Consider the following 25370-nt stretch of genomic DNA (forward strand, 5'->3'; position numbering starts at 1 on the left):
GGCGGAGTGGGGTGGGGGGAAGGGAGGATCGTTAGTGCTGCCACCTGCAGTGAGAGCCACCCCTTGGTTCCTGAGGGCACCATCAAGGGACACAGGACCCAGGAAGCCCAGGATGGTTAGTGCAACTAGGGATGAGGGCCAGGGAGAAGCAGGTGCTCTGGAGTGGCCGGGAAAAGTCCAGACACAGAGGCTTAGGAGTTTCCTGTTAAGTGTGTGGGTTCCGCTCTGTCTCCGCCAGGCACTCTGACTAGGGATGGATGATCCCTCTCTTCAGGCGCTCCGTGGTGCTCTTGCTGCCAGCGAAGGTGGTCCGGATCCCTTTGCCCATCTCCCCTGTGACCGACAGCAGTTCCGTGTGGGTGCTCTGGCAGCCCTGGGCGCCAGGTGGTTTCATGGCCTGCACGCAGCCCATGGAAGGCGGTCCAAAGTCGTTAAACAGCGGTCTGAAAGGGACAGCAGCTCCTGGCACTGAACCAGATGGCGACAGGACGCTTCCTGTAGGGACCGGGGTGCCCGGCCCAGGGGTGCTGGAGCCGGGGGTGCTGCTGGGGGCAGGCATGATGGATCTGTAGAACATCCTCAACTTCTGGGCACTGCGGAGCCAGCAGGCCGCTCCTCGGGGGTTGGCTGCCTGGCCGCTCAGCCGAGATCTGATTTGCAAGCTGGCTGCACACCCCGTACTAAATCTATGTTAAAATTTTTAACTGCCGTTTTTATTAATCTAAATACAGTTCAGATATTCTCTATGAAAATTTCACATTTGAGTTGAGACGTACTAAAATGTAAAATACACAATGGATTTCAAAGATTTCATAAGAAAAAAGAATGCAAACTATCTCTAGTAATTTTTACATTGATTACATGTTGCCACAGTATTTTGGATTTATTGAGTTAAAATATGCATTATTTTTTTAAAAAATCTATGCTACATTTTTGTTAAAAAAATTTAAATAAACTATGAAATTACTTGGGATAGAAAAGGGGACATTATTAAATATTTACCTAAATTTTTTTCAAAAATGTATCTTTAACAAAAACATTATCAAACAAAACAAAAGTATTTTAATTTTGAATAGGTAAAATAAACTTATTCCTGCTGAAATTCAATCCTGGTATGATTTCTTTTTTACGCATTTGAGGACTCTGTTTATAACCCAGATAAAACATAAAGCTTATGAAACTCCTCTGAGAATGTCGAACACAAATTACCTGTATAGATATCAGGGTGCAGATGATGCTGAGGCCGGGCTGGCTGAAGAAGAGCAGGATGAAGATGCTGTACTGGCACAGGGGCTGGCCCCAGGTCACCCGCCCTTCATGTACATGGCGATGGTCACCTGGCCCACCAGCAAAGTGAACAACAGGTCGCTGGTGGCCAGCCGCATACCAGTGTGTAGAAGGCGGTCTCCTTCTGCTCCTCGCGTGACTTGCACAGCAGCATGATGGCCACCAGGTTGCCCACCACCCCGAAAATGGATGGTCCAAGGCTGTCCAGCAGATTGGGCTCCAGGTGAGGGACACATTGACCTGGGAAGGGGATAACATGACGGTGGCTGGTGGTGTGCAGCCCTGGAGTGTGAAGCTGAGTCTGGGGTGATGGAAGAGAGACAAAGCCTCCATGAGTGAAATGACCACCTGCAGGATGTCAGAGCCGCGCTCAGGAAACGGGATGCTAACATGACAAGACAGGATCTCAGTCCCACTCTCTGGATTGCAACCACTTACCAACTGCAGCCACCCAAATCTCCAGGCTCGCTCTGCTCCTGCCAGCGGCACACCATTGCTGATCTTAATATGTGTAAACTGAGCCTCACATTCCTCTTCCTCCCCCCTACCCCCCCCCCCCACACCTATCTCACTACTCTGACAAGAGCCATCTTCAGGGAAAGGTAACTCCCTAGTATTATTCCTGACAGATTCTGAGTTAATAAAATGCTCATGGAAACCCTGGAAGACAATTTGGAGAGTGTTCTCTTTCCTCCCTGGCTCCGCTGGCAGTGCCCCATCTCCCCACCTTCTACCCAATGGCCCAAATCCCATGTCACGTGTAGCGGCCCCAGTGATGGCCTCTGCACGACCCCCTATGGTCAGCCCTCAGCTGTCTTGGACTAGCCTCCAGTCTGCCTTCACCTCCTCCTGCTCAGCCTGGAAAGTGCCAGGGCTTTGGCTTCTGAGAGCCAGGTCTCAGTGGCTGCGATTTAGGGATCTGAGGTCAGAGTGGCCAGTTTTCAAAAACGTGGGAAACAAGAGGGCCAGCGGGATGGATCTGGAAAGAACAGTGCTGGGTTATGCGTTCGATTTTTTTCCTTCCTTCAAACATGAGTCCCAGCTTTGCTGTGCCCCCCGGTGTAGGCTGTGGGAGGACAGCTTCCAGGTGTGCGCCGCACGCACAGGTGGCAGGAAGCCTGGGTTCCGGCTCTGGCCGCTGTCCGCCCCAGTCGCTAGCAGTGTCAGCAGCTACTGATGTTGGCAGCTGCCACTCACTGGCATTTATAAAGTACTCCACCCTTGGCTGGGTGCGGAGGCTCAGGCCTGTAATCCCACCACTTTGGGAGGCCAAGGCGGGTGCATCACCTGAGGTCAGGAGTTGGAGACCAGCCTGGCCAATATGGCAAAACCCTGCCTCTACTAAAAATACTAGAATTAGCCGGGTGTGGTGGCGGGTGCTTGTAATCCCAGCTACTGGGGAGGTTGAGGCAGGAGAATCGCTTGAACCCGGGAGGCGAAGGTTACAGTGAGCCGAGATCAGGCCATTGCATTCCACCCTGGGCAAAATGAGTGACACTCTGCCTCAAAAAAACAAAACAAAATGAAACAACAAAAACCCCTGCTCCTCCACCCCCTAGCATCAGAATACAGCAGAACATTTAGGTACCCACAGAACATAAACCAAGATGGTCTGTGTCCTGCATTTTAACAAACATTAGAGTTTTAAAAGAACTGAAATCATGTAGAATGTATCCTCCAGCCAAAATGGCATCCAATTCAAAATAAAAAAGTAAGATAACAGCAAAATCTTAAATACTTGAAAGATAAACAGCACACATTTTAGTTTTGTTGGTTTTTTTCTTTTTTACATTTTTATTTATTTTATTTTAAGTTCTGGGGTACATGTGCAGGATGTGCAGGTTTGTTACACAGGTAAATTTGTGCCATGGTGGTTTGCTATACATATCAACCCATTGCCTTGGCATTAAACCCAGCATGCATTAACTATTTTTCCTGATTCTCTCCCTCTCCCGCCCCCATCCAGGGGCCCCATTGTGTGTTGTTTCCTACCCTGTGTCCATGTGCTCTCATTGTTCAGGTCCTACTATAAGGGAGAACATTAGGTGTTTCGCTTTCTGTTTCTGCATTAGTTTCCTGAGGATAATGGCTTCCTGTTCCATCCATGTCCCTGCAAAGGACATGATCTCATTCTTTTTTTATGGCTGCATAGTATTCCATGTTGTATGTGTACCGCATTTTCTTCATCCAGTCTATCATTGATGGACATTTGGATTGATTCCATGTCTTTGCTATTGTGAATAGCGCTAAACAGCAAGCACACTCCTAAGGGAAACGTCTCAAGGGAAACTATTAAATATATTAAACTGAATAAAAATACGACATATCACACTTGATTCAACACAGGTAAAGCCAGTGCTGGCAGGAAAATGTGTTTCACTAAATGTGTATGACGGAAAAGTAGAAATTTCTCAAATAAAATTTCAGCTATCACATCAAGAAAGTAGAAAATAGTAGCAAAATAAAACCAAAACAAATAAGAAAGAAGCCCGAGCTCTGAGCGGCAGCCGTGGCCACCGGCAACAGCACCGCCACGAGTGTCTTGCGGGCTTTCCTCAGAGGAGCCTGTCAGCATCCTCCAGTTCCAGGCGCTCTAGCCCCTGTCCTGCTTCAAGAGGCTTTTTCCAACCAGAGGCTTCTCCTCCATAGCCTGAAGGCTCGGCCAATTCCCACGAAGTTTGCCGGGAACGCAAGGCTGTCACTGATATTCGTGGCACCAAGACTTGTGCGCAGGTTGCACACATTGGCCACTGTCTGTGCCACGTGCAATGACGCCGCGTGAGGCGCGCACACCGCACGCGCACCCGCGTAACGGCTTGGCTTGCCTGTAACTGCTAGGCCTGGCTCTGCGTTCCTGGCTTGGCTTGGCGTTCCTCGCTTGGCTCACTTTGCCCGGTGTTTCTCGCTTGGATTGACGTTTCCTCCATCGCGTTCTTTTGCTGGGCTTGACCTTTTCGCTGCTGGGCTTGGCATTCCCTTGGCTGGGTTGGGTGTTTCCTTTGGGCGGGGCGGGGGTTGGCCCTTCTTGGGGTGGGGGGCGTGGGATCACCCCGGGTGGGCGTGGGCTTTCCCCGGCTGGGTGTGGGTTTTCCCGGGTGGGGTGGGCTGGGCTCCCCTGCTGGGGTTGGCAGGTTTTGGCTGGGATTGACCTTTCTCTTCAAACAGATCGGAAACCCAGAATTTCCTGCTAGTTGGTGAAACTGGTTGGTAGACGCGATGTGCTCGCGACTACCGGCCTCCCCTGGCTGTTCAAAGCAGATGGTGGCTGAGGTTTCTTCAATACCCGCTGCCTCCGCTGTGAAGAAGCCATTTGGTCTCAGGAGCAAGATGGGCAAGTGGTGCCACCACTGCTTCCCCTGCTGCAGGGCGAGCGGCAAGAGCAACGTGGGTGCTTCTGGAGACCAGGACGACTCCGCTATGAAGACACTGAGAAGCAAGATGGCCAAGTGGTGCTGCCACTGCTTCCCCTGCTGCAGGAGGAGTGGCAAGAGCAACGTGGGCACTTCTGGGGACCACCATGCCTCTGCTATGAAGACACTTAGGAGCAAGATGGCCAAGTGGTGCTGCCACTGCTTCCCCCGCTGCAAGGGGCGCGGGGAGAGCAAGGTGGAAGCTTGGGAAGACTACGACGACAGCGCCTTCATGGAGCCCAGGTACCACGTCCCCAGCTGCAAGGGGCGCGGGGAGAGCAACGTGGAAGCTTGGGAAGACTACCACGACAGCGCCTTCATGGAGCCCAGGTACCACGTCCCCAGCTGCAAGGGGCGCGGGGAGAGCAACGTGGAAGCTTGGGAAGACTACGATGACAGCGCCTTCATGGAGCCCAGGTACCACGTCCCCAGCTGCAAGGGGCGCGGGGAGAGCAACGTGGAAGCTTGGGAAGACTACGACGACAGCGCCTTCATGGAGCCCAGGTACCACGTCCGTGGAGAAGATCTGGACAAGCTCCACAGAGCTGCCTGGTGGGGTAAAGTCCCCAGAAAGGATCTCATCGTCATGCTCAGGGACACTGACGTGAACAAGACGGACAAACAAAAGAGGTAACCGGGCCTGGGCTGGGAGGAGGCGGGACGTGGGGGGATGATGGGGGCATATCCTCCTGGAGGGATTGGGGTCCTGGCTTTCTGTTCCTCCGCAGGCCCCACACCACCCTGGGTGTGGAAACCTCAGAGAGGTCAGGGCACAGGCCCTTTATGAACAACAACACAGAAACAAAACTAGCTGATTTCCTCTCCGATTATAATTTCCCTTATAGAACACTAATAGACTGTATGAAAGTGACTTAACTCGCAAAATCAAGTCGATGCAGTAGATTATTTTTAATGTACACATTTTAAAACAATGTTCTATACATTATAGAAAGGTGTATATTGAGAACTAAGTCCCATAATATATCAACTTCTGGGCTAAATATTTTTCAAATAAAATCCAATATGGATTTTATATCAATGTACCCTATGTAAATATGTCCTTTACTGAGGAACCTTACAAGGAAACTGAAATGAGAAGATGGTTTGTGTCCTTGAATAGGAAGATTCGTTTTTCTTAAGATGTGAGCTTTTTCTGTGTTTATCACTTTTACGTAAGCCAAATAAAAATAGCAAAGTTTTAGCATTTTTATACTGCACATCCTGTATTTTATTGCTGTAATAAGTTAATTTTTTGTAACAGAATGGAAAAAGACTTGCTTTTCCAGATATCAAAATGTGAATGTGCTATTTCCACAAATTGTTTACTAACAACTGAAAAAATATCAATGAATAGAACAGAATAGGAAATCCAGAAATACCCAAATATATGTAAGAATTTAGCACTTGATAATGGCGATGTTTCATATTGATAAAGCAAGATTAATCATTAATAAATGAAATGCATGCTGTTTGGAGAAAACTAGCTAGATTTTTATGTCACAAAAGTAAGTTCCTGGAGTATAGATTAAAATTTTTAAATATACAAAAGGAGAAAAATACCAGAAGAAAACACAAAAGCCTATTTATATATGCAACTATTTATTTATTTATTTATTTTTCTGGGACAGAATCTCACTCTGTTGCCCAGGCTGGAGTTCAGTGGCGCAATATCAGCTCACTACAACCTCCGCCTCCCGGGTTCGAGCAATTCTCTGCCTCAGCCTATTGAGTAGCTAGGATTACAGGTGCCCGCCACCACACCCGGCTAATTTTTTGTATTTTCAATAGAGGCAGAATGTCACCATCTTGGCCAGGTTGGTCTTGAACTCCTATCCTTGTGATCCACCTGCCTCAGCCTCCCAAAGTGCTGAGATTACAAGCCTGAGCCACTGAACCAAGCATATATATGCAGATATAATAAAATAAGCTCAATTTAAGATTGGGCAAGGTACTTTTTTGCATATCTACCAGTGACCTGTGCACATAGGAAAACGTAGTGTTCCTGGCAAGAGAAGGAATTTAAGTTAGAAGAGGAATGAAATACTGTTTTCTATTGAAGTTAGAAGAGGAATGAAAGGCCGGCCGCGGTGGCTCACGCCTGTAATCCCAGCACTTTGGGAGGCCAAGGCAGGTGGATAACGAGGTCAAGAATTTGAGACTAGCCTGGCCAGCATGGTGAAACCCCGTCTCTACTAAAAAATACAAAAAATTAGCCAGGCATGGTGGCATGCACCTGCAATCCCAGCTACTCAGGAGGCTGAGGCAGGAGAATTGCTTGAACCAGGGAGGTGGAGGTTGCAGTGAACTGAGATTGCACCACTACACTCCCGCCTGGATCATGGAATGAGACTTCATCTCAAAAATAAATAAATAAATTAATAATAAAAATAAATAAATAAAGGAATGAAATACTGTCTTCTATCCACCAAGTTTGTGAGGGTGAAGAACAGTGGTATTTATGTAGTTACTGAAAGTTTAAGCTGCTGCAACTTTTCTAACACACTTCGATGATAAGAACCACATGTTAAAAATGTGTATGCCTTTTACCTATCAACTCTATTATACTGAAATATCTATATGAAATAAACACATATGTTTTTCTTAGTATTGCTTAAAATAGCAGTGTATTGAGAAGAGCTCACATAAAGATTTTATGAAAAAATTTCAGTGCATCCATAGGATGGAATAACATGTAACCATTGAAGGTGTCAGTAGATACAGAGATATGTTGTGCAAAGATGTGCTTTGCTATATCAAGTGAGGAAAAAATCAGTTTGTTATACACCTACACAAACAGAATCTGCTCTTGTGTTACCTGAAAACATGTAGAAAACATAATCAAACTTATTTCTGGGGATTTGTAATTGAAGTTCTTCCCTTTCTCTTATCTGTGATTTCTGCAATGAATATCTGAAAAGTTTTAGTTAAATTTCACTAGTAATGAAATAATCCTTGGGAAGAGAAGGAATGTGCTACTTGCATAGATACAAATAATTTCTCACATTTTGTTATTTATTTTTATTCCTGTGGATAGCTATCTTCTGTGAACTTTTCCCCTCTTGAGACGTAAAGGGTTTCTGTTTACCTGTTCCTGTAGATTTTATTGTATATACATTTTATTATAAAATTATTTTTTCATTATATATATAAACATGTGTAAAAGGTATGAATTAATTATTTTATTTTAGTTATATATTTATGAAAACTAAAATAGCAAATATAAATGACCATTACTATTGTAAATGTATTGCTCTACTCAACAGGAGCATTCTTTAAAAATATTGAACTCCCAAGCTGTGTTTATGCATCTTTCAATCCGTTTAGTCATCAAACATAAGCCAGACACCTATTATGTGGAAGGCATATTCTACCATCTCTCAGGATCCTTCCGTCTTTGAAAACTTCATATTTACCTGCTGGGCCTGAGCAAGTTGAGAGATTTAAAATTGGGGCATTAGGAGGTAATCTCAATTGAAACTTTTCTTCCTTCCTTTCAAACAAAAGCATTTCTGAAGGTAGACAATAGTAAAAGATAACCCTCAACTACCCTTCTGAAAATGTATAAGTCTTGGGTAAAGACTGTTTTAGTACTTTTAAGAACTAAAATGTGGCACGCAAACAGCATGGAATACTATGCAGTCATAAAAGAAAGAACAAGAGCATGTCCTTTGCAGGGACATGGATGGTGTTGAAGGCCATTATCCTTAGCAAACTAATACAGGAACAGAAAACCAAGTACCGCACGGTCTCACTTATAGGTGGGAGCTAAATGATGAGAACGCACGGACATCTAGAGGAAAGCGACACACACTGGGGCCTATCAGAGGGTGAATGGTGGGAGGAGGGAAAGAAGCAGGAAATAGAACTAATGGGTACTGGGCTTAACACCTGGGTAGTGAAATAATTTGTACAACCAACCCCCTTGACACGTTTTTACCTATGTAACAAACCTGCACATCCTGCACCTGTACCCCTGAAAGTAAACGTTGAAAAAAAGCTCCACAAATAGTTTCATAAATTCATTTTAAAAGGATAAGAATTATAACAGTCTTAAATCCTAATATGAATGATTGGAAATATCTAATGTACATACATTGTATAAATCTAAGTATTGATAAAAATGAGCCCATGCCATTCATTTGAATTTCAAGCTTTCTTTGGCTTAAAGTTTTTGAAAACCAAAGTAAGAAATAGATTATTTTAGAAATTTGTTTGTGTTTTCACCTCAGCCCTCTTATTCCATACTTCTTTTAAGAACTAAAATTTATCTAAATGCTAGTCATCTGACTGGAACCGCCCCAGATGTGTTATATTGTAACATATTCTACTTAATGTAAGGCACCAGGGTTTGTATGATGCCCCATTATTGTATGTCTCAATAAGAGAATTATTTAAATGCTGCCAATTATAGTTATAGTAAATCATGAATTATAAGTGGTATTTCAGTGTGAGAAATGGTGAAACATAGAGACAATGATCATCTTAGAATCACTAAAATACATCGTTACCTGTAATCTTTAAAACATACCTGAAAGTGTAGGTATAATTGTATCATCTCATTGAATTCAAATGTTGTCTTTAGTGGTATTAGTAAAAATTATAATATCTTACAATTACTGAGCTGTTATTTGTGTTAGGAACTATTCTATATCTTTCGTGTAGAGTCTTATTTAAGCATTACTGTGGTTTCCTCTGAGAAATCGACTCTTTTCATTCCCATTTTATTGATGAGGAAATTGAGAGCCAAAATAGGTAAGCAACAGCTGGGAAGCATCAGAGCTTCAAGTAGGATTCCAGCCCACGTTGAATGCCATTCAAGGGCTCTGCTCTTCCTATTCAAATAGGCTGCTCTTTCATTCATACAGTGAGTCATGAGGTAATAAGTAGTGTGCTTTCTTCAAAGGGAAATTAAGTTTGTTTTGAAGGCAGAGTAATAGCAGGCTATTCTGTGTTTGCTATTGCATGAATCATTGATGTAGCTGTAGATAGTGCACTACAATTTCCTAAAAAGTCTTCTCACTCTCATAGGACTGCTCTACATCTGGCCTCTGCCAATGGGAATTCAGAAATAGTAAAACTCCTGCTGGACAGACAATGTCAACTTGATGTCCTTGACAACAAAAAGAGGACAGCTCTGATCAAGGTATGCAGTAGTCAACTATATCAGCATGAGATGGCTTTGATTTCAATACATAGCATAAAAATGAGTTTTCTCATTGAAATGGAACTAGTTGGTGAAAGCTGTGGAATGTTACTTTTAATTCTCAGGACTTATAATTTATTTTTGGTCTAATACTGACAGGCTGTACAATGCCAAGAAGATGAATGTGCATTAATGTTGCTGGAACATGGCACTGATCCAAATATTCCAGATGAGTATGGAAATACTGCTCTACACTATGCTATCTACAATGAAGATAAATTAATGGCGAAAGCACTGCTCTTATACGGTGCTGATATTGAATCAAAAAACAAGGTATGGGTCTACCAATTTCATCGTCAAAATACTGAAATGCATTCATTTTAACGTTGACCTGGGTAAGGGCCAGTTTTCCATATTTGGAAGCTCAAGCATAACCTGAATGAAAATAGTTTGAAATGAGTTAATTATCTAAGACTTTATTTTAAATATTGTTACTTTTAAAGAAGCATTCGAGGGTACAGTTTTTTTTTAAATGCTCTTGTGGTTTATGTTTTTTTTAAAAACACTGAATTTGTATAAGGTAATACTTTGTTTTTTTTTCATGCCAGGTTTTTTTTTCCCCTAATAAATGTAAAATGACAAAATTTGCCCTGAAAATAGGTTTTACATTAAAACTCCAAGAAAACTCAAACAGAGTTCAGTGAATAGTAATCCTGCCCCTTTGGCAAGTTCCAAAAAAAAACAAAAAAACAAAAAAAAAAACAGTAATAGATATGAGGTGATGGATTTCTCAGTGACAAGTCTTTTTCTCAGTGACAAGTCTTAAGATATTTCTGATTGCACATGAGGCAGAAGCAGAAAGGGAAAAAGACAGCAATCAGAAATATCAAGGCCAATTTGGAAATTGGGTAACGGAGGGAAAGACCATGAAGAGGTTTTCTGTGTGTGTGTGTTGCTGTTGATCATTCATTTGTTTCCTTTGTATGGTGAGACAAGGTTCTTTTCAATTTTAGAGAATGACAGTTTTCAGTTTGGGAGAGGGAGTTAGTGGGTTGTAAACTGCTTAGAGATCAATTTCAGGAAGCCTCTGAGGATCCAGATAGGCAGTGAATAGGTGGTAATGTAGTGGGAAACACTTGAGCAGAGGGAACGACAAGTAATTAACTGACTTAGTGTCCTATTCTGGTAAAAATGGCCAATTGGAGTCTCAACTCTGCTTTCAACTCTAGAATATCTTGATGGGAAGGTGGGTGATAAGGGGCTTATAAGGAGCAAGATCAGGTTGGATTTTGAGTTTACTAGACCTTGTTCTACTCTTACCGGGGAAAATTATGTGATGTTTTCAGCAAATGAGTCTCTCTCCTACTCTTTCCTCTTTTTGGCCAAATCCTCAAATGATAAAGGGAATTGGTTATGTGGATGAGCGCTGAGACTGAAGTAATCATCTATTGTACTAGATTCCAGCTAGAGTTGTGCATTCCAGTTACCTCAGGAAAATTTTTAAATAATCCACAAGTCTAGGCTTTCCCCTGAAGGTTTTGATAGAGTAAGTCTAATATGTACATTTAAAAATGTTTCCTTGAAGCCAGGCATGGTGTTGCAGGGCTGTAGTCCCAGCTGCTGGGGAGTCTGAGGTGGGAGGATTGCTTGAGCTCAGGAGTTCGAGTCTAGCCTGGTCAACATAATGAGACCCTGTCTCTAACAACAACAACAACAACAACAAATTTCTCAAAATCTGGATACACTTCTGCTTAAGAACCATGAGTACATAAGTGTAATATGTAAATTCTTATGTCTCAGAAACTTAAGATATTTCCAGAAGAGTTGGAGTTGCATATGTGCTAATTCCTTTCAATCTTTCCTTTCCAATAACATTAATCTAACTTTTTTTTTGGTTTGTTTTTGAGATGGGGTCTCAATCTGTTCCCCAGGCTGTAGTGCAGTGGTGTGATCACAGCTTACCACAGCCTTGACCTCCCCAAGTTCAGGTGGTTCTCCAATCTCAGTGTTTTTTTTTTGTTTTTGTTTTTTGTTTTTTTTTTGGTTTTTTAGTAGAGATGAGGTTAATGCCATGTTTTTCAAGCTGACCTTGAACTCCTGGGCTCAAGTGAATCACCCACCTCAGCCTCCCAAAATGCTAGGATTACAGGTGTGAGCCACCATTCCTGGCCAAGTCTGACTTTTATATGTGGATGAGACATTAAAATGAATATTATTGGCACTATCAGCTTACGGAATAATACCTTTTCCTTTATACCTTCAGTTATTCCCTGCCAATCAGAAGGTCTTTAGAAATTTGCAGTGAGTAGTCTTTCATTAAGTAGAGAATGGCCCTCTCAGGATTTTGTGTCTCTTTGTTCAGTTATTCAAGTGCTTAGGTCAGTAAGTCATTGTTAAGTGCAGAGTTTTCTCAATTAGAATTGTAGCAAATTCTAAACCTTTTTTTTAATCAATTGAAGCTGTATTGTGGACTATCCATTATGTCTCTTATGTTTGCAGAGCTTTGACATAATCAAGATGGCAGGTTTAAACACTAAAAACCATGGAGTTATTAAGAATACAGACGGGAATTCTGTTAGTTTCAGTAATCCTATGAACTGATGATTTAGTTAACAATCTGGAAAAAGTAAATACAAATAGATTTTAAATGAATGAATGGAAAAATTCTTCAAATGGGCAGTAGGAGTATTAATAGCAATTTTTATTGCACATTGGAGCTTGAACTTTTGGTAAAACATGTGAAACTTAAGAAATATTTTACATTCAAATTCTTGCTTTATACACAAGAATTTTGTCTTAGGGTTGGATAATATAGAGATAAAAGATACGTCCCCTGCCCTCAAGAAGCTCTTTGTTTAAATGGAAAAAAAATCATCATCCAAAAGTGCCATGCCAAATGCTGGGTTAGAAGCAAAGAGTCTTAGAAGCAGTAAATGTTGAAAGTGAGTTTTTGAGATGATCAGAGTTGATGTGGTCAGGCAGCGAAGGGGTGTTTCCAAGGGAAGCAGCAGCATGTGAGAAAGCACAGAAGAGTAAGATGGAAGCAGCTACATTTGATTTACTTTCTATGAGTGTAAGTCCACGGGATCTTATATAAAGTTTCCAGTTCAGCTGAGAAATAGGTAATTTTTTGAATTACATATTGTTTTTGTTTTATATTGTTTTACAGCATGGCCTCACACCACTTTTGCTTGGTGTACATGGACAAAAACAGCAAGTGGTGAAATTTTTAATCAAGAAAAAAGCTAATTTAAGTGCACGTGACAGATGTGGAAGGTATAGTTATTTCTTTTAATCTGTGTGTTGTTCGAGATTGATAGCAGTCACTCAAGTCATAAATAATAAATTAGTAAGATTAAATTATACTTATTGGGACATAGTGATGAGTATCAACACAAATCAGTTAAGTAGAAAAACAATTATTTGGACTGGGCAACATGAAGAACAGTTTTAGTAGGATTCATCTTCTCTTATTGTATTGACTGATGTTATTTGTTGTATGATGTTTTTGGTTAGATGAGATTATGTTAGTTAAAGGGATTTCATGTTAATTTTATGAAATGTGAACTTTAGCTTTTAGTTTACTTTATGACCCAGTATTGAACTTCTTAACCTTTTCTAGTAGTTTTTAACCTCTGTGTCTTATATGCTTTTCTGCTAAATATGCTGCATGAAACATAAATAGGAGTTGAAAATCCTTTTTTCTATTCAATGAGTCTGCTTTAAGTTGCCTTGTTTGAAGAATATTAATGTTAGCTTATCCCTACTTGACAATTAATTGCTATTCCCACATACTGTGGGTCCAACAGCTTTTCCTTTTTTATTTCCAGTGTATTTTGATGGTTTTATTTTTAATTGGTATGGAGAGAGGGAGTGAAGATAGTTTTAAGTGGATACACTTTTCCTTTAATGAAGGCAAGCCATAGGTGGGTGATAAAGAGAAAAGAGCTAGGCTTTGAATTCACACAAGACTGGGTTTAATCCCTAGCTTTCTTACTTGGTAAGTGTGTGACCTTGGGAATCTTATTTACCACCAAATGTGTTGTCATATATGAAAAGTAGGAGAATATATCCTTCAAATTGATTGTGCATAAGTAAGGAAGATATATATGGCATTTAATTCAGTGCCTAGCACATGCTTATTGGCATCATTAACTGAAACTCCTATGACTATTCTTACCATTATTATTAATATTACTGCTTTCAGCAAGCAGAGAGGTCTTACTTATCTTACCCTCTAGCTGATTTTCTATTACAGCATATCAATCTAGGGAAGCTGTAAGGAAATTTTCACTTATAACTTTGTCCACTTCAGATAAGTGGCCCTAGCATTGTTTTTTGCCCATTGAAAGACTTTAAATTAATGTCTTCTACTTTCCAATACCTCACCGAGATAAGAGGTTTCCTTGTTGTCCCTTCTTTTAAACCTTGTTGGTATTTTACAAAGATGAACACTTAAGCACCCAAGTGCTTGTGTGTTTTAGTGCATGTAAATCTTTAATTCTGTATGGACAGGTAAGATGTTAAGTTGATAAAGTATATCAAATTAGCTTTTAAAATAAGTTTATTACAGTTCCTAAGGGAGAAATTTTCTCTGTCATTTTAGAAATGCTCTCATACTTGCTGTACGTTGTGGATCAGCAAGTATAGTCAGCCTTCTACTCGAGCAAAATATTGATGTCTCTTCTAAAGATCTATCTGGACAGACAGCCAGAGACTATGCTGTTTCTAGTCATCATAATGTGTAAGTGTTTACATTAAAAGGCGAGTTAATGCTAAATTGAGGTTTAAAATAATTATAACAATAGCATCTTACATATCAGGTGAGATGTCATAGTGCGGTTCAGCTAGTTTTAGAATGGCAGTCAGTTAGTCCCCTGCATCATCCAGAAATCAAAAAAAAAGCAAGACGATTTAGAAGCACCAATGGATACAGGATTCTTTATCTCAGGACTTTTAAGACCTTGATACTTAGAGATCCCAACATTGTTCATTTCATCCAAGTATAACACCTATGGATGGGATTAAAAAACAGTGTCATATCTTTCATTTTTCTGTTTAGTTATTTGAGTCTTGAAATGTCCAGCTTAACAGAAAACCTTGTACTGTCTTCTGGAGACTATTTCCTACATACTCCTTGAATTTTTCAATAACTGAAGGGATTCACTAAATCCAAGGAAGACAGTCCCTTTTATCAAGTCAGAAGGAGGAGAATAAAAAGGACATTCCAGTCATTCTGATGTTTCCCTTGTTTCTGTTGCTGCGTTGTTGCCACTCAAACTGGTCCTGTTGCCTGGTAATGGTTGACCTTTGACACCAAGATGCCCTTACTGATTCAGATCCCTCAAGTCTTTAAGTTCCCATATCTATGCTTCTATGCTCAGCCATTGTTCCCAAAGCACCAGCACCCTGCTCTGGCAGCTGGGCATCCTGACTTGATCTGCAGACAAAGTGAGCAAAATGACACTTGCCCCCGTATTCAGAACCTAATGTGGAAACCACATCTTAGCCAAGAATTAGCTGAGACCTTCATGGTACAAAATCCTTTGAGGCCGTTGTTGGTCTTTTCTCTGGCAGATATTAATTGGGCTTGTTCTAAAGGGTCAGAGGGGTTCAAATAATGTGACAGAAAGAGATCAGTGTTTGTTTCTTCTTCTTTGCTATCAGATCTGTACTGTGAGGCACCTTTATATTCTCTATAGAACCTTAGGCAGTAGAAAGTCCCATATGAACCTTCTCCAAGCAGTGGCTCCCAGTTGTGGTCGGCCCTTGAGTGATCTGTTTTACATGATAATGAAAATCGTCCAAGCTACTTTCATCTGTAACTCAAGATTTTAAAATATCTTCAAATTCTACCTCACAGGGAGCCATTGAAGAGAATTCTCAGAATCTCAAGTAGGTTAGTTGGACTTAACAGAACCAAGCCCTGTGCATGACTCATCACTAATCATGTGTAAAAATAGGGCTTTGTGCTTGCTTCCGCAGCACATATCCTAAAATGGGAACAATACAGAGAAAATTAGCATGGCTTCTGCATAAGGAAGCAGCACAAATTTTTGAAGCATTCCATAGTTTGGTCAGTCACTGGAAGGTCATTTGACTATTTGCTGACTAGCTCTAAGGAAACAGTGTGAATCAAAGCAAAAAATGGGTGCCACCAAAATATTGAAATTGTGATTTGTACTAAAAAAATAGTCATGTAAGATGGTCTATGAGGTGATTCAGAGCTGAATAATGTGTTTGGTGCAAAATATGTTGTTAGTGTGTATGTCAAAAATTAGAGAATGTCAACTTACAACTTCTTCATGGAAACTAAAAAACATATAGGTAGAGTTTTGGTCTCCATGTCAGGTGGAATTGAACATCAATATAAACCATTATCCTAAGAAACATCTGCTGGCTCAGAGTTGGAGTCGGTTCAGAAGGATCACTGGTCCAAGCCAGGTCTTAACATCCATTGGTTTTTCTGCCATTGGTGTGATTGGTCAACTCCGTAATAGTGGACACTCACATTATCTACTTTAATGAGATATTTATGAGTAAATTTAGTTACAAACTAAGACGTAGTTGAGATGCCCAGAATTATAAGCCCTAAGGAGCAGGAAAACTAAGAAGCAAAATTAAGACTTAATAACATTTGCTGAAAACTATAACATTTGCATATTAGAACCTATGAACAAAATATGCATTGGGTTTTATTTGGGATTCCAAGATAATTTTAGTTACAATGTTTAGGAACAGATTATTACTTTGCTTTACTATTTCTCTGAGCATTTAAAAAATGTTATCTTGTTAAATCTTTGTAACAACCTAGTGAAAGAAGGTAGCAAAGTCCTCACTTTGTTGAAGAAGATAAGCAAGTCATCCAAGAACAAATAGCAGCTGCTCATTATGGAGCTAGGACTTAAGCAGAGTTGGAACGCTTTCTATTATGTCATGCTAATGCAAGCTAATTTACTGGGTCACACTGCTCTCGATTTATGAGCACTTCACCCTACATTTTTGTCTTCTTTACTTAGAAGCTTCAAGAGAAGTTTGTAGAATGTACTCATAAGTGGATGGGATAATACTGTTAAGTTCTGATATTATGATATTGTTTGAAATACTCTAAGAATTTTACATTTGGTAAGTGTTTTACATCAGTATTAAAATAGTAATTTGGTTTATTACATTTTTATACATAGAATTTGCCAATTACTTTCTGACTACGAAGAAAAACAGATGCTAAAAATCTCTTCTGAAAACAGCAATCCAGGTAACCCTTGTGATAGTGAATTACTTTAGGTCAGTTGTCCCTGATCTTTTTGGTACCAGGGACCAGTTTTGTGGAAGACAGTCTTTCTATGGGCTGGGGGAAGGTGGGGATAGTTTCAGGATTATTCAGTCATGTTACATTTATTGTGCTACTTTATTTATATTATTATTACATTGTAATATATAATGAAATAATTATACAACTTACCATCATGTAGAATCTGTGGAAGATCTGAGGTTGTTTTTCTGCAACTAGATGGTCTCATCTGGCGGCAACATGAGACAGTGACAGATCATCAGGCATTAGATTCTCATAGGAAGCACACAACCTAGATCCCTCGGGTGGGCAGTTCACAACAGGGTTCATGCTCCAATGAGTAGCTAGTGCTGTCACTGATCTAGGAAGGGGCAGAGTTCAGGCAATAATATGAGCCATTATTATTGGTTGGCTGTAAGTACAGGTGAAGCTTCCCTGGTTTGCTTACTGCTCACCTCTTCCTGTGTGGTGTGGTTCATAATAATCCATGGACTGCTACCAGTCTGTAGCATGGGAGTTGAGGACCCCTGCTCTGGGTGGTCCTACCATAGATAAAAAAGTAAAAGTAAGGAATTTTTGATCTCAAAAGAATGCTGAAGCAAAGTTATGTTACATATGCTTGTCCCAACAAGGTCTCACTATTACTGACTTCATTCCTCCTCATTTGAAGTTGGAAAGAGACACATTTACTTTGTTGGAACAAGATGTGCTCTTCTACCTGTTGGTTAGTTGTCATGATAACAGCAATTTTGTTAGAACAAATGCTCTACTACCATTTGCCAAAAGATTGTCATAATAAATATACAAATTTCTCAACTCTTGGCTCAGGAGATTATAATAAAATTAGAAAAATGTTTCACAATAACAAAAATGCTAGTATGCTACCTGGTTGTGGACACCTAATATATTGTATAACCCAAACGGTATGAGGACACCTTTAATTTAGCCATCAGTTTATCAAAGAAATTTTATAAGTTTGGTTTTATAAGTTGCAGGAGATAAAGATGGAGCAGATGTAGTTTTGATTCTTAAGGTGCTCATAATAGAGCTGTCTCTATTTCATTTCTGTGCTTTTTCAATAGAATTTACAAAGAAAATATTTCCATTTATGTTTTCACTTCACTTAACAAATAACTATCAAATGTCTTTTAGATACTAACCATTTTTCTAATGCAACAGAACACAATTAAAAATACAGACAGGAGCTTGTTATTATCATTGTCATCATTTTTTTATTTCACTACTTTATTCAGTTCTTACTGTGTGCTAGATGCCCACTGGAAGCTTATAATTAATTATATATTGATTATGTGCCAGACATATGTGATGAGGAATGAAAGTTTTGGTAAAAAAAAAAAAAAGTAGGTATGATTCAAGGGAAGCATGCAGAGTGAGAAGAATTTTTCTAGGTAAAGAAGCAGAAGAATAATGTTTGACAGAAGGAACATGCAACAAGATTGTGTGTTGGCCAGAAGGAACATCTAAGGAGATTGCCTGTTTGGCAGGAAGGGCAGCAAGTGCAAAAGACAAGATGCTTGAGTGAACTTTGCAGGGTTTCTGAGCAGTTCACTTTTGCTAGCACCAAAAGTGTGAGATACCAGAGGTTGGGAATGAGGTGAATACTTAGCTAAGGCAAGTTTATGACAGACTTTTTAATACTACAGAAATGAGTAGGTTTTATCCTGTGGGCCATGGGAAGTTTACCAGGTAGAATGCTTTGGACTGCAAATACTGATGAGCAGTGGTGAAAACAGTAGGAACCAGAGTTGTTTTGTTTGTTCAGTGATATCCTAGGGATCCCTCTTGTCCCTCTTTCTGTGCTGTGGACAGTGTTTTATTCATGTCTCCTTTCATGGTTGGGTAATTTGCAACACCTCCAAACATCTTGTTCTCACAACACAACATCTCAAGGGCTTCTTTTCTTCACCTGTGTTTTCTAAACAGGGAGAAAACTTAGAAACACACAAGGGGCTTCCTGTAACATTTCATTGGCTGTGTTACACTACCTGCTCATTCCCAAACCAGGCACTGGGAATGCAAATATGTGATTAGCTTAGAATTAACGTTTCTCTTTCTGAGGCTGAGGAGGGAGATTCGGATAATAAACATCCCAATAGACTTGTGTTTCTTCTGCAAGAAAGAATAAGGAATGGCTATTGGTAGGGAGTCGACAAGGTTTGCTGCAGGGGCTCATTGGAGATATGGGAGCAGGGGAGTCACAAGATTAAATTTGAGTATTAAGGCATTCTGGTTATGGTGTAAAATGGGTTAGCAAGCTTTTCCTGTAAAGGACCAGGCGGGAAATATTTTACACTATGTGGTCTCTGTTATAACTACTTACCCCTGCTGTTGTCTGCTGTTGTAGAGTGAAAGCCACCATGATTCTATGTAAGCAAACAGGCATGACTGAGCTCCTATAAAACTTTATTTACAAGCCATAAGGCAGATTTAATTTGGACTGTGGCCTATAGTTTCCTGGGATTGGTGGAAGGTTACCATGGAAAGAAACCAGGAGACAAAGGAAGCTTTTGCAATAGTCAGCTATAGTTTCCGTCACACATCCTTGGACTAGTATCAATGTATTATAAGGTTTTCACCCATCCATGGTGGAATAAAGTTAGGAATCTCAGTTACTCATTTTAATATGTTGGTCTTTGTTTTTATGGTGTTATGCCTTTTTATTTGTTTTGCTTAATTTTTTCATGTAAGAACTAACATTAGTAGTTGACGGTTTTCTTTTAAATAGAAGCCATTTTGTAAAGTTTATGTTCCCAGTGGCAGTGGGAATATAAAGCAGAGGCAGAAGAGAGGTATAGTCCATATGATTTAGTGATAATTGAATGAGAAAGGCTTGGGGGACTGAGAGAAATGTCAGATGATTTACAGGTTTCCAGGTTGTACACTAGTATTTAACCTGGACATGAGGAAGGAGTAGGAAATTTTCTGGTGAATACAGAAGAGCAAAGAGCTGCAGGTCAGCAGAAATGACCATTTTTTTCCTATGCATGTTTAATGGAATATTCATGTAGGATATTTTGAGTAGGTAATTGGATAACCAGCATTTATAACTCACATCCTACTACTTTGACTCTCAGTAACAAGACTTATCAAAGATCAAAGAATCTGAAAGTTGATGAAAATGCCCATGTGTATCACCATCAGTGACCAAAAGTCGGCATCCACAGAACACAGAATTGGGATTGGTGAACTTAATAGATAAAGATGAATATCAGAATTGTGTTCCTCTTAGGGAATGATAGTCTCCATGACCTGTGTGAGTCACGGCTGCCAGAAAAGAAAGAGAGCAAGGAGTGTATTAAAGAAGCACAGCAAATTCAGTCCTAGAGTGCCCTGCTTGACTTCATGTCATAGTTCTGATTTCTAAAATACTATTTTCTGCAAAATATGCTTTCTGTTTTTCCCTTCTTGTAGCCTGCAACCAAACAGAATCCCTTCAGTGGGACATTTTTGTGTTCTTCCTTTAAAAACAGCAACATATAAATAACAAAAAGAAGTAAGAGAAAGAGTGTTTTTTTATAGGCTAGTATTTAACGTAAACTTGAGAGTGAGTACCAAGATTATACTTAGAATTTACAGACCGGGTAGGAAGATGAGATAGAAATCTGAAGATTACTGACTCAAACACAGTGTAGTTTCATTGCTTTATTGTCACATCTCTGAATTCACAACTATGAATTATATTCGTATGCACTATAACTTTAGAAAGCACCTTCCCAAACCAAATATTAAGTGATTGATTATAATTTCTTTGACTTATTATAGAATTGACTTTCCAAGTGCTCATGAGAATTATTGAGAATTTGCTACATAGTAACATCTCAGCTGTGTCCACAAGAGCTATCTGTCACCTTGTCTTAATGACTATTGGCTCACTAGGAATATTGGTTTTGGCATTAAAATGATATTTTTCGAAATGCAGATAGGACCAGGGATCACTCTTGAACATTAATGTCCAAGCATCTTAAAATTACACATCAGGTTTCATAATCTGACTTCCGCCCCACTCTCCATCTTTAGCCCTTTTCCCTGTGCGCCCTTTCTCTGGCATTACTGAGCTGCTGGTAATGTCCTACTCACTCGTTCACTCTTTCAGGACTCACTCCTGCTCTTGCTGCTGTGTGGAATGCTGTTACCCTTTCCTTCCCTCTACCGCTTTTAATCTGCCTAGCCTCAATATTTCAGTCTGTGCTTGGGCATGTGTTCTAGAAAAGCCATCCCTGATATGCTTTATTTTCATTGTTTTTAAACCCTAATACCTAGCACGTATGTAGCAGGACTCAATAAGAAATTTCTGAGTAAAATAAAGACTGTTTTTACAAAGATGATGTGCAAGACTGTTCTCTGCAGTCTTGGAGCAGAGGGGACAGACATGTGGGGGAATAATGTACAGTTCAGGTGGTAAAGATTCGGTAGAAAAATCAGTGAAGTCAGAAGGCAGCCTCAAGAAGGAGGTACCTTTTTATCTGGGGAAAGACATGCAGAATCAAGGAAGACTTCACATATCATTGTTTTAAAAGATGAAAATAAGGCCAGTTGTTGTGTCTCACAACTGTAATCCCAGCATTTTGGGGGGCTGGAGGAGGTGGATCACAAGGTCAAAAGATCAGGAACATCCTGGCCAATCATGAAACACCATCTCTACTACAAATATGAAAATTAGCTGGGCATAATGGTGCATGCCTGTAATCCCAGCTTCTTGGGAGACTGAGACAGGAGAATCGCTTGAACCAGGGAGTCAGAGGTTGCAGTGAGCTGAGATTGTGCCACTGCACTCCAGCCTGGTGACAGAGAAAGACCCTGGCTCAAAAAAAAAAAAAAAAAAAAAAAAGAAGAAGAAGAAGAAGAAGAAGAAAAAAAAGAAAAGAAAAGAAAATGTCAGAATAGTAGAGGGAAACATTTTAGATATTAGGAAGACATTGTGCACTAATAAAGGTGTCAGTAGTAGTTTTGGAAATCATTTATAAGGTACTATTGTTGCAGAAAACAGGAGGCAGGAGAGACCCAGTGGGTGAAACAGGAGGATTTTATTTAGGTGCACACCGGTTCAGTGGATTTGCATCCAAATGCTGAGTCCTGAACAAAGACAGAGCCTGGCTTATAAAGGCAAGCTTACAGAAGCAGAACAAAGGCAGTTAATCATATAGTGACAGTTTTGCAACCTCAGCATAGCTTGTGACTTTGCAACTACATTGAAGGAAAAGAAGAACTTGCAAAATATATACATTTGTACAAATAGCTATGAGTAAATGCTGAGGGGAAGGGGAGACGGTAAAGGAATTTGTTTTCTTAACCTTGCTCTGGGATGTCTGGACCCATACCTGTGGGCTCTGGCTTCTCAGACAGGGTCAACACGACCTTACCTGGGCCCTGCCTGTTACTATCCTTAGAGTCAGAGTAGCTAAGTGCAGGAAAACTTGTTTCTCTTTAAAACTAAATTTCCTTTTCATTACATTTACTGCTTCATGATTAGGAAGTGGAGAACAACATTCTGTGTTACCTTATATGTTTCTACTGTATTTTAAAATTGTGTTTCTGGTGGTTTTGTTCATTTATGTTGGGTGGATGAATTTGTGAGTGAATCTCATCAGGCGTCTCCCCAAGTGGTTTGTTGAAGTCTTAGAGAGTGATTTCCTAAGTAACTATTTCATGAAACACTAAACACTCAATTTATGAGATAAAATAAAATGTTGTCTTAAATCTATTTTTATAAAGGCAATAGTTTTTAACTGTTCTAAGTGGTTCATTTTAACTGAATATATGGATTTCTCAACAGAACAAGACTTAAAGCTGACATCAGAGGAAGAATCACAAAGGCTTAAAGGCAGTGAAAATAGCCAGCCAGAGGCATGGAAAATTTTACATTTAAATGTTTGATTTAATGTTGTTTTCTTTGCTTTAATAATATTAGGTAGTCCAAATGAAATTATCTTTCAGACTAGGTTTTGAGGATGAATAGATTCTTTTTTCTAAGAACTTTTTAATAGATTCATAAAATTTAATAAATTCAGCAACCTCATTAACAGAAGAATCAATAGATTCTAAGTTAGCATTTGAAACTTAACTTAAAAAACATAACCACTATAAACTTTAAAATACTCTTACTTTACAATATTCTTATTTAAAATATTCTTATCTGCCTTTTTGATTAGCTTATAGGTAATCTTTCCTTTTGGAATAGAGGCAAAAGAAATTCCAGAACTTTGTTCTTTTATTCTTACAACACCCTGACATGATAAAGAAAGTAACATCAATTATTGGATTATATTATTAAGCAATAGAATTATGAACAATGTAACACTGATGGTCCCTGAGCTGGATTCGTGGTTGAAGAGTAATCATGGCCAGTGATTGAAAATCTGCAGTTTTATATTGCAGTCACTGATAGCAAGGTGAAAGATATATTCTGCCTTGTGATCTCTCATTGACCTCAGCGTTTCTCTTCAGGGAGGGAACCAGATCATAAAAGCAACCCAAATGCCTATTACAAGAATCGTATCTTGCAGAATGGGACCTTTGGTGTTAGTGAAGAAACACAATAACATTTGAACTTACTGCAGTTGCAGAAAATGAGTACAGATTATTAAAATTTTTATCCACTGTCATTAGTACACATTAGAATATATTAGAAATGGACTTAAGCAGATAAACTAGATACATAACACTATCATATTATGACATATAATTTCAATTAAAATTTAAGAATTTACATTTCTTTCTGTTTGGTGTTGATTTCAGCTCCTAATAACTGAAAGCATGCCTACAATTCAGTTAGTAATCTGTAGAGGCTCACTGGTTAGGGTTTGGTGAGGTAAACTCTTTTCAAGTGAGGAAGACTTTGCAACACTACAAATCATCCGCTGATGCATTTTTGGCAGATTTAACACGTAATAAATTAAGTGGAGTCCAAACAAATGGTGACAAACTTAAGTTTGCTGGTTCATGTTTATCTTCTCCCGTTGGCTAAGGTGAATTATTTTTCTCATGTTAGTCAGAAGCCAGTGATGTGGCAGTAGCTGAACGTAGATTAAAAAGTTAATTTTTAATTTTAATTAATTATTTATTTTAACAGTTAAATTTTAATTTTAATTATTTTCTAATTTTTCATTGTCTATACTTGATTACTTAAAATAAAATTATTTTTAAAACATGCATTCCAAAAGAGGAAACATCACAGAAATACAACAAGCAAATTAACCTTCTATTTTTGCATTTGCAGGAAATGTCTCAAGAACCAGAAATAAACAAGGATTGTGATAGAGAGGTATACCATTATATTCAAATGTTTCTGTTGAATTAGATTTTTACATTATGTTGTTTAATAAAGTGTTGTAAGTATAGGCACACATGATCCTATCATGTAAGTAGCATAAATCATCAGTGAAAAATTTAATATTTAACTCAGAAAGAATTCTGTAGATTGAGTTTTAAAGAGATACAAATCCCAGAGATATTCTTTCATTATTATGGAATAATCCTGAATGGTGCCGTAAAGTGCTAGGTCATGCGACTTTAGGAGCTTTGAATCAATCATTTTATCTTTCTTGGTTTTAGTCTGATTATCAATAGTTAATGTGGCTAAAGAAGATAATTTCTTATTCGGTGTATCTTCCAGCTAGAAAATTGTACGGCTATCGAATGTGAAATTTGGGGAACATCGTATTTTCTGGGCATCCACGCTTGTACCTCAGCAGTTTCACTCTGCTCCTTGTGTTGTGGCGAACTTTGGTTCCCATGTTTCAGTGAGAACCATCATGTTTTTGATATCCCAGGGACCAAATGAAAAAAAAAATGATCAAAGGCAGTGGGGGAGAAGAATATCTCAGTGCAGAAAAGGGCAATCTTCCTTTCTATTCCTGAAGCCCCACAGTGTCTCATCCTCTAAATCTGACTGCTTAATGTGAGATCTAGGTGGTAAAGACAGAAGAAGACACATTTTGCATCTTTGTCTTTTTATTTGTGTGTTTCCACGAGTCAAATGGGATAAATACATATATAAGATTCTGAAGAGTCATTGGGAATAAAAGCACAAAATGAAGGAGGGCCCTTTTTGAATTTTGAAAAATTCTGTTTTATTCAGTCAAGCAGAAATGAAGTAAACTTTACAATGATATGATAATTACATCTTAAAATTAGATGGTAATTGTTCTGTATATATGATCAAACTTAAGTGTGAAATATTTTTAATGACTACAATAATGACAAACTGAGTCAATTGATA

The 25370-nt window shown here is 39.4% G+C and overlaps 1 protein-coding gene, 1 non-coding gene and 1 pseudogene across 2 annotated transcripts in view; 2 read left to right on the forward strand and 1 right to left on the reverse strand.

Moving 5' to 3' along the window:
* Positions 1–213: 213 nt before the first annotated feature.
* LOC135965354 (cyclin-dependent kinase 2-associated protein 2 pseudogene) lies at positions 214–577 on the reverse strand (annotated as a pseudogene).
* A 3519-nt stretch (positions 578–4096) lies between these two features.
* LOC135965564 (POTE ankyrin domain family member G-like) overlaps positions 4097–25370 on the forward strand; it is a 34351-nt gene continuing 13077 nt past the window's right edge. The window contains exons 1-8 of the mRNA XM_074004576.1: positions 4097–4940; positions 5202–5327; positions 9726–9840; positions 10000–10173; positions 13010–13116; positions 14447–14584; positions 17025–17095; positions 24369–24413. Coding sequence (XP_073860677.1) covers positions 4504–4940; positions 5202–5327; positions 9726–9840; positions 10000–10173; positions 13010–13116; positions 14447–14584; positions 17025–17095; positions 24369–24406 — 1206 coding nt within the window. The 5' untranslated portion in view covers positions 4097–4503 and the 3' untranslated portion in view covers positions 24407–24413. The remainder of the gene's footprint in view (positions 4941–5201; positions 5328–9725; positions 9841–9999; positions 10174–13009; positions 13117–14446; positions 14585–17024; positions 17096–24368; positions 24414–25370) is intronic.
* On the forward strand, positions 15810–15916 carry LOC135965791 (U6 spliceosomal RNA). The gene has a single exon (XR_010578904.1). It is a non-coding gene; the product is annotated as a U6 spliceosomal RNA (small nuclear RNA).

This window comes from Macaca fascicularis, chromosome 10 (genome assembly GCF_037993035.2).
Source record: "Macaca fascicularis isolate 582-1 chromosome 10, T2T-MFA8v1.1".
Taxonomy (NCBI): Eukaryota; Metazoa; Chordata; class Mammalia; order Primates; family Cercopithecidae; genus Macaca; species Macaca fascicularis.